We start from the raw sequence: 10,199 nt of genomic DNA on the forward strand, positions 1-10,199 counted from the left end.
TGAAAAGTTACATACTAAGCTTTAGCATTAGTTCAGCCATTTTATTTTTGGTGAGAAGCCTCTTTTGATTTTATATCCCATATCTATCTCCACATGGTATGAAGCTTAATTCCCCATTCTATTCACCCAGGTGTGACTACAAATTACCTTTGCCTGTCACCCTAAATTAAATCTACCTTCAAGAGAAAATATTGGCCACCATTAAAATAATTTAAAAGATGTACTACAGCCTTAAAAGGCAATCGAAATGAGAAGTTCCAAAGAAATCTTTACAGGATGCAGCACGATAAAAACAAAAAAACCCACTGCTGTCGTGTCAATTCTGACCCTTAGTGACCCTATAAAACATTGTAGAACTGCCCAATAGGGTTTCCGAGGCCATAAATCTTTTTGGGAGCAGACTGCTACATCTTTCTCCCGCAGAGCGGCTGGTGGGTTCAAACTACCAACCTTTTCAGTTAGCAGCAGAGTGCTTTAACCACTGTGCCATCAGGGATCCTTGCAGCATGATAGGACTAAGGAATTAACCTGCCACTTATTTGGATGTCTAAGATCTGATATGTTTACTTTTAGTTTAGTTTAGGTTTTTTTTCCCAGCTTTTATGCGTTAGTTTATGAAACAAAATCACAAGTCCTTTCCCCAGTTACTGACACCCAGGTTGTTTCAAATCCCCAAAAGGGAAGTCCAAAATACCATGGTGTAGAGTTTCTTACGACAACTTCTGCAGCATTTTTCTGCAAAGGAGTCAGGATAATCCCAGTATTCCTTCCTTACTCACTGAACGATACAAATTATGCTTTTTAATATATTCTTGGACAAGATCTGGTACCAAACAAAGAGTGTTCTGACCCCTTAAAAAGCAGTTTCCGTATCTCATAATTGAAAGAATTCATTTATAATTACAGAAGTATGCAACTATGTAATTAAAAAATGAACTTTCATTTTTTATAACTGAACCTTATTGTGGCTCAAAATATAAAATAGTTAAAAGCAGACTGTTCTGGTTGAAGCAGGGATGAGGCCTGCCCACTCAGACACATCGCAGTCATTCTGCTGTGGGACACACTCCTGCTCTTCCAAGAACAGACCAGTCTGTCCCTTTCTAGCATATTCAGTCCTGTCAGGGATTTCTCTAGGGCTTCTTTGACCCTTCTCAAAGGATGGCATATGGGTACACCGGAGGAAGCTTCTGTAAGTGTTGACAGTGGGTGGGGCCTCTGGTCAGCATGTTCTCCCCAGGTCCTCTGAGGCCTCTGCTGGTACTACCTGACCTCTGGGCGTGCTGCTGCCTGCCACCAGTGTCCCTGTGATCTCTTCATTTCAGGTTACAAGGCCTGGGCACCCCACACCCCCTGTGCCCCCTCCAAGACCCTTCTGGGTATTGATCATCTCAATTCTACAATATTCCCCAACTCAGACCCAGAGGAACTTTGGTAATGCCTGCTCACACACACAGTTTGTGGGTGCCAGGAATGCTTTCTCAGGCCTGTGTCTGCCTAGACTCCACACTCACCCATAACTGTGCCTGTGAGGTGGTCTCCTCCCAGAATTCTAAACAGCAAGTGGGAAAAAGCTCCTCCTTTTCAGATTCCCCCTACTGGGGTTTTTATGGTTTCAGCCCCATACCTACATCCCCACCTTGTCCACTTTTACCAACCACATTAAGTCCAAGGGGTGGGAGGTGGCTCCTTGGAGACCCAGGCAGCCTCTTAAGCCTGGTCTGGACATGTTGGCGTTTCGCCACTTCCAGTTTCCGCTGGACCATCATCCTCTATGGTCCCTACCCTGTGTTCTCTCTACTCCACTCTCTCTCTATAGTCAATCTTCCAGGCTATGACCTCTTGGAACAAACCAATCTTTTCGTCTCCCTCTCAACAAAATGTCGCTTTTCAAATCAAATGTGCTTGCTTTCAAGCTATCTTATTATGAATTTACAAATTCTATTGTGAAACTTAAAGCCAAGCAAAGGCTTCTTTGTCCTTCTGTGCCCTCCCCACCCCTGAAGTAAAGAAGAGCTGCCAGGCACATAGGCACAAGGGGGATTTCCAGTAATGAGAAAACGTTGGTTTAATATTTTCAAAAATACTATCCTTCCTTCTTGCCCTCCACCATACACACATATGTACATTCCCACAGATTTTTTTTCCATTAGGAATTCCGTTTTAGTTCAGAGACCCACAGCCCTGGCAGCATATTCAGTTCTCAGGTGGGAAATGGAAGCATGTGGTGTCATTCAGTAATTTGGCTTATAAAATGTCTCTTTGATTTGCTTCACCAGGGAAAGCCTGGAGCTCCAGGCCCTCCAGGAGTCCCAGGGGAACCAGTGAGTTGCCTCTTAACAGTTTGCGTTCTTAAAATTTCTTAACAGTTGTATGTAGTTTTAAAGCATTTCTTGGTAACTGACTTTTGTCTGTGAACATGTTTATAGGGTGAAAGAGGACCTGTTGGAGATATAGGTTTCCCTGGACCAGAAGGACCCTCAGGAAAACCAGTAAGTACTTCTTTGCTATTAAAGTTTTCCAATTTGAGAAACACTCTAACCATTGCCTCTTTGCCTATCTCCTCAGAAAATCAGAGCTTTGAATAAGTAGTTTCCAGGGAACAGATTCTACAAATGGATATTTTGGAGGAATAGGAGGGTGGTTCTCACTAAGTGTCCTAGCTCTTTATGAGGTATATTTATGTCTGAAATAAGGGTAAAAAGGGTGAAATTTTTGTTTGAATACCAGAAAATTAGATTCATTATTTTTTAAGTCTAATGTACTCAGCAGAGTTAAAAAACAAAATGGCCTGTCACATCCTAAAGTGTAAAGAAACCAAAGGCTCACAGATATAACACCTGTATGTTAAGCCAAAGACTAAAACAGAAGCTCTTTTCTCAGATTCCCTCCTCTTTCTCTGGGCCTTGTTTTTACACTTTCATAAATCACTGCTGCCAAACATATCATCCCCTTGTGTCCTAAAGGAGCCCTTGGTTACTGATACATAGTATCGATGTGACACTGCAACAGTCATTCCTACTAATTCAATTCACATATATTCATCTAGTCCCTGCTGTTTGCCAAGTATGTACTGAGCCCTGAGGGAGGGGATAGAAAGATGAATGAGACATACCTCTATCTTCAGGTTCCTTCTTTATCAAAGGTCACTGCTCCTTTGCTTATTCGCTGTCTTGTGTATGGACAAGAGGGGCTTATTAGGTGAGGGGAGGACTGAGGGTGAACAAGCAACATGGAGCTCATGAGGCTAGTTGAGTACCTCTGTGAAATCTTCAGGGTCGATACAGTCCCTGGCCACCATCTGCGCAGAGGAGGCAACACGGACAAGTAGAAAGCACGTGGAGTTTAGAGTCAGGATGATCTGGGTTTGAATTTTGACTCAAATGGTTTCTGTGAAGGTTAACTGATATGACATATGGAAAGCGCTTACAGTGCCAGGCTGTGGGAGGTGCTCAGTAAATTTTAGTTTCATTCCCTGCCTCCTCCTCTCAACTCCTCTTGCCAATTCCCCGACCACAACCCCTGAAATCCGTCTATAAATGCTTACCATTGGGTCCCCGGGAGAATTATGCAAAAAGTGGGTTATTCATTCAACAAATGTTTCCTGAGCACCTACTACATGCCAGGCACTGTTCTGGGTGCTAGAACCTCATGGAGTTTGCATTTGAGTATGGGGACAGAGACAACAAACAAACAGATAAATACACACACGCATTTCAAGTAGAAGAAGACCTAAGCTAGAGCACCATTTAAATAGAATGGTTAAAGAAGATTTGCCATTTGAGCAGAAACTTGACTTAAGTGAGAGCTTAAGCCATAGGGAGGTCTAGGGAAATGTTTTTCAGGAAAAAGAAATGGCTAGCTGAGGAATGAGACTGACGTGTTCAAAAAGACAGCAAAAGGCATGAAGTCAAGAATGAATAAGTGAAAGAAAAGTGGTGAAAGGTACTGAGGGAGAGATAGGCAGCTGCCAGGGCTTTCTAAGCCATGGAATGAAGTTTGGATTTCATTTGAAGTGTGATGGAAACCCATTAGAACATTTGTAGCAGGGTAAGAAAATAATCAAACTACGTTTTTAATGATCATTCCGACTGTTGTGTGGAGAACAGACTGTAGGTAGCAGGGTGGAAGCAGAGAAAGCAGTGAGGAAATACTGCCATAGTCCCTATGAGAAATAATGACAGTGAGAGCAGAGACGTCCTGAGGAGTGGAGGAATTTAGGATGTACGTTGAAGGAGAGCCAGGAGGACTTGCTGATGGACTAGATGTGACATGTGAGAGACAGAGCAGAATGAAAGTTATGGTTTGGGGCCTGAGCAATTATGTGAGAGGAGTGGTGTAAATAATGAGATGAGAAGACTGGAGATAGGTGAGTTTGGGAGAGAAAACCAAGAATTTTCTCTGTTGGACATGTTAATATTGGAGTACCTAGGAGATATCCAAGTGGAAATGTCACATACACAATGGATATATGCATCTGGAATTCAGGGAGAGAGCAGGGCTGGAGGGACTATTCTGGGTAATTAAATGGAGTCACTGGGTGACACAAAATGGCTAAGCACTTGGCTACTAACCAAAAGATTGGCAGCTCAAATCCACCCAAAGGCACCTTGGAAGAAAGGCCTGGAGATCTTCTTCCGAAAGATCACAACCATTGAAAACTCTGTGGAGCACAGTTCTACTCTGAAACACATGAGGTCACCATGATTCAGAATTGACTCGATGGCAGCTAATTCTTTTTCTGGACAAAATGGAGTCACTATGGATAGGGAAGGGAAGAGATTACTTTCACTGTTAGGAAAAGGACCAGCAAAGAAGATTGAGAAGGAGTACCTGGTGAGATATGAAGAAAACGAGGAGAATGGGGTTTCCTGGAAGTCAAGTGAAGAAAGTATTTAAAAAAGAAGGAGTCATAAACATACAGATAAGCTACATGAGGTCTGATAATTCTCCATAGGATTTAGAAATTTGGAGGCCATTGGTGGGAGAAATGACAGCATGTTAGTATCCTGATAAGAATGATCCACTTGAAAGGGGGTAATTTGATTGATACAAGAGAATGAAGGTAATTCTGAGTGGCCAGGAGCGGTGCAGAGGCGGTGAGATTGGTAGTCCACTTATAAGTGGAAATTGGTTTTACCTAGGAACAGTGGCAGGTCATCCTTTTTAACAGGAGGGAGGGAGCTTCAAGTTGAGTTACAGATGCACACAGGTTGGTGGATCTCATGGAGGGAAGGTGAGTTGGTTCTTTCCTAATTGTATTTATTTTCTCTGTGAATGTGAGGAGTGAGGAGGTGATACTGAAGTTTGAAGAGACTGGAAAATGTGAGAAAGAGTACTTTTGGGGAGAAGGAAAGGGAGTCGACTAGGGAATATAGAAGGATGGCTGGGTAATGTGAGGTGCTGCTTTCAATCTGCTGTCATGCATTTAGATTGGAGCAAGTGAGCAAGGATCCTTAAGATCAGCTGCAGCCAGCTTCCCAGATGCAGACCTAAGGTAGACAGAAAGTTAGTTTTACCTGGGATTGGGATTCTATGGGAAAAAGTGAGAAGGGGAGAGAGAAGCAAATACCCTACAAATAGAAAGTTATTAACACCTTCATATACAAAAGAGAGCATGCATGATAGTCTTTGATGAATTACAAGACAGAAAAAAAGGTTATAGGGTTATTTCTTTTCTTACTTTGTTACCAAAAGTATGAATTACGTTTTTACACTAGACTTATCTTCTTTTATTTAAGTGACACAGTTGCTTTTTTCACATCCTCTCCTTAATCAGCTCTCTCTTTGTTGCTTGTGTTCCTGGATGTAATAAATTCTTTGAACTGTACGCTTCAGGTAACCTGTTCTTAGTTAAAGTACTCTAGATAATTCCCAGGATGCTTTAGAGAGGGTGGGGGACTTTGGTTGGGTTATCAACTGTGACAGATTTTAGTGTAATTTATAGCAGTGAAAACATGCGGTTATGTGCAGTTCCATCCTCATAGAATCCATTCTGGCACAATAAAAGTCTCCTAGGCTTTTCAGAGGAGCAAGTCCATGCAATTGCCTGCTGGCTAAGAAATCATTATCCTCACCTTGATCTCCCTCTTCAAATCAAATCTCAAAAACACATCTACTGTTAGACTCTAGGTATTTGATTTGACCCCAAGTGTTTTTCCTTCATACATCTCCCAGCCAGTAGTTCTCCCAGTCATATAAATCTCTGAGCAGGACTGGGCTTTATTACCACCTCCAGAACTGCCTTGTAAAATTCAGGAAAATACCAGTTTTCTAATAAAAAGTCACTATTTAGTACTCTCAGAAGCCATGAAATTACAGATTTCTTGCTTTCCTTTGGTGTTTTCCAACTGAAAAATAATAATCATTCTCTGGCTGACAGTTTATTTCATAGCAGGATCATGCTCTGGCCATGTAATGAAATTTCCCCAGAATCAACTGAGACCATTTACAGAGAAAGAGTCTTTGTGCCAGAAAACTTATTAGAAGGTAAAAATGAATGCCATATACCAGCCACCAGTGCCGTGGGGCACGCACTTATTTCTTAGAATGTACCTCCTGGGAGAATAAGTAAGGAAAATAACCTTTGTGACTATTTACAGTTGGCTATGCATTTTAAGGACTAAGGTGCTCCTAACCAAAGCCATGGTGTTTTCAATTGCCTTATATGCATACAAAAGCTGGACAATGAGTAGGGAAGACCAAATAAGAATTGACACCTTTGAATTATGGTGTTGGCGAAGAATATTGAACATGCCATGGACTGCCAAAAGTATGAACAAATCCATCTTGGAAGAAGTACAGCCAGAATGCTCCTTAGAAGCAAGGATGGCGAGACCTTGTCTCACATACTTTGGACATGTTATCAGGAGGGATCAGTTCCTGGAGAAGGACAGCATGCTTGGTAAAGTAAAGGGTCAGCGAAAAAAAGGAACACCCGCAACAAGATGGATTGACACAGTGGCTGCAGCAATGGGCCAAGCATGACAACGATCATGAGGATGGTGCAGGACTGGGCAGTGTTTCGTTCTGTTGTACATAGTGTCACTATGAGTCAGAACTGACTCAGTGGCACCTAACAGCAGCAACAATGCATTTTACATGTTATTTCATTTAATCCTTAGCTTTGAGGCCATTGTTACTATTATCCTCACTTATAAGTGAAGAAGCTACTGTTATTGAAGTTAGGTAAACTGTGCAAGGTCAATGGAACTAATAAGTGACAAACCCAGGATCTGAACTCAGGGATGTCTGGTTCTGTCAATTTTGATTTCCATTTCACCACATTGCCTCACCAAGATGTCAGTAAAAATATGATTAAGAAACTGTCCTTGAAACTTTACCCTTTGGTTGTGTTTAACTATGTTTGTTAATGCCGAATTAGAAATAACAATCTTTTTTTTTTCTTTACAGGGAGTAAATGGAAAAGATGGATTACCAGGTGCTCAGGTATGGAAAATACCATTTAAAATAAAAGTTCAAATGCATAACTGCATCCAGAATACTTGTTAACGTTTAGATCAACCAGATTGATGAAGCATCTTGGCAAGCAGTGATTTCTAGTGTTGACATCTGTTTTTCAGGGCATCATGGGCAAGCCTGGAGATAGAGGCCCCAAAGGAGAACGTGTATGTATATTACTATTGTGATCATTACAGTCTGTCTGTTACAATTGTCCTGTCATTGCGATTACACAAATTTATGTATGCAGACCTCTACAAATCTCTCAATATGGAAAGACTAGGGTACGTGTGATACAAAACCTCTGCTAAGCATAAAATATAACAAAGAACTAGAAGAGGACCACATGGCAGGTACACCTACATGGTTGTCCTTTGTACACAGCTGAGTCTAGTTTGCTGGTTTCCATATGGGAAAGCTTTTATCATCCTCCTATCTCTAACACATATCCCTAATATAACTATTACCCCTGTTCTTTTTATCTAGAACAGGATTTATCAGTCCTGGCACTATTAACATTTTGTATCAGATAATTTGTTGTGGAGAGCTGTCCTGTGCATTGTAGGATGTTTATCATCATTCCAGGTCTCTATATATGAGATGCCAGAAGCACTGCTCTTGCCCCACCCCTGTTGTGACAACCAAAAATGTCTCCAGACATCCCCAAATGCCTCTTAGGGAGCAAAATTGCTCCACTTGAGAACCACTGACGTAGAGAATTATCAAGATGGGTAACGGGGATAAAAAGGGGATAGATAAATGGAAAAAGGAACTGAATGTATTGTTATATTATTTAATACCAATTATGTTATATGCTTTTATTTGAACGTTTTTGGTTACTGATACCATTCTTGCAATTTTGCAATAGTTAATAGGTAATTATTTCCTTAAATTAACATTTGCTAATATGATTGGAGCCATGCCACTGTAACAGGTTACTCAAGCATTGTTACTTGGTGAATTTCTATTAAGGCCTACGAGTATGTGTAAGTGTGTGTACATATGTATTTGTATACTGGTGTCTAGTTTACTTTTATTTATTATTACACAAGTAATCCATGATAACTGAAGGAAATATCAAAATACAAATAGAAATAAAAAAGGAAGAAAAAAATCTCCCTTATCCCATATCACAGAAATAAGCACTATTGATATTTTGAGCTTATTTCCATCTCTCTCATTCTTATACATAGTCTACACATACACTGACATGTATCAGTATAAATAAATACATATTTTTCAAAAAATGGGATCATACTGTTTTGTAAATGACTTTTTTCATCTAACAATGTATAATGACCATCTTTCCATGTCAGTAAATATATATAGAGATCTGTCTTTTAGTGACTGTGTATTTTCTATTGTTTGGAAATGCTTTATTTCACCTCTCCAGCTGTCTTTTTCTTGACATTTTGGTTCTGTCTAGTTTTCATAATAAATATCATTTCAATGAACATCCATATACCTAAATTGTGAACTCATTTTAAAATGTTAAAGATTGTGTTTATTTCACACGTGGTCAGAATGTCGATCAAGGTGTGTTAGTGTTTCTGTCTTTTCCTTTCCTTCTTTTCTTTTGTGTGTGTGTGTGTGTGTTGTTAGTCACCACAAATATTCGACGATATGAGCTGGGTTGATATGCCGGTATCAAGATAAATTTTTATTACTAAGACAGAAGCGTTAATATTGGGTCTATCTGTTTTTCTTCTTTCTACATGGCAGAAAATGCCTTCTCTTCATTTTATGACCACATATATCTCTGTAATTTTTTGTTTTCATTATTTTTTAAATCAAGAGAAACAGAGTTTTGACCTTTTGTAGAAAATTCATAAAACAATAATATAACAAAATACAAGGCCTTGTCATCTTATTTGGGGTGAACGTCACCTCCTGGAGTTGTAGAACTGAATATTTGAAATATCTATGACTGAAACTCCTGCCGTGATACCCCTCTCTCTCCCTCCCTCTCTCTCTCTCTCTCTCTCTCACACACACACACACACACACACTCTCTCAATGCACAAACACATACAGTAGTAGACACATTAAAGATAAAAGATAGCTTTAAAGACACTTTTTATCAGATTCAGGCACATCCAATATAATCTTCCTAGTTTATTATGATTCATCTTACTCAGAGAATTATCTTATAGTTCATTTATGTAACTGAGTAAATGACCTCAGTGACGCCTCCCTCCTATAACCAATCACCTTGGGGCCTTTTCAAAGGCTCTCCTTTCTCACCTCCCTGAGTTGTATATATTTAGAACACAAGTACACACACACACATATACACATATAAAGCACACACACACATACTCGTATAAAACAAAGTCCAAAGAGTTTAATGAAGACCAGACATTTAGGGAAAAGCAGGTAGGGGGAAGGGAAAAACATGATTTAGGAGAGTTCAAGTGTCCTGAAGTTCTTATGAATGAAAAACTTCAGTGATGAAATCCTCCTGATGATCTTCCTTTATTATTGCAAAGGAGACCCAGGCTCGAAGTACGCCTGGTGTTGACTATCAAAAGTGCCACCATTCTAGACTGGCAACCATGTACAACTAACATTGTCACTAATTTTTACTGAGTGCTTTCAAGGTCCCAGGTACCATTCTAAGCATTTCACTTAGGATGGTGCAGAACTGGGCAGTGTTTCGTTCTGTTGTACATAGTGTCACTATGAGTCAGAACTGACTCAGTGGCACCTAACAGCAGCAACAGTGCATTTTACATGTT

At 40.2% G+C, this 10,199-nt stretch overlaps 1 protein-coding gene across 1 annotated transcript in view; it reads left to right on the top strand.

Annotated features, from left to right (window-relative positions):
* Positions 1-10,199, top strand: part of COL19A1 (collagen type XIX alpha 1 chain) — a 369,652-nt gene that overhangs the window by 335,622 nt on the left and 23,831 nt on the right. The window contains exons 42-45 of the mRNA XM_004381357.2: positions 2,280-2,324; positions 2,430-2,492; positions 7,414-7,449; positions 7,584-7,628. Of these exons, the coding sequence (XP_004381414.1) occupies positions 2,280-2,324; positions 2,430-2,492; positions 7,414-7,449; positions 7,584-7,628 (189 nt within the window). The remainder of the gene's footprint in view (positions 1-2,279; positions 2,325-2,429; positions 2,493-7,413; positions 7,450-7,583; positions 7,629-10,199) is intronic.

This window comes from Trichechus manatus, unplaced genomic scaffold, assembly GCF_000243295.1.
Source record: "Trichechus manatus latirostris isolate Lorelei unplaced genomic scaffold, TriManLat1.0 scaffold00083, whole genome shotgun sequence".
Taxonomy (NCBI): domain Eukaryota; kingdom Metazoa; phylum Chordata; class Mammalia; order Sirenia; family Trichechidae; genus Trichechus; species Trichechus manatus.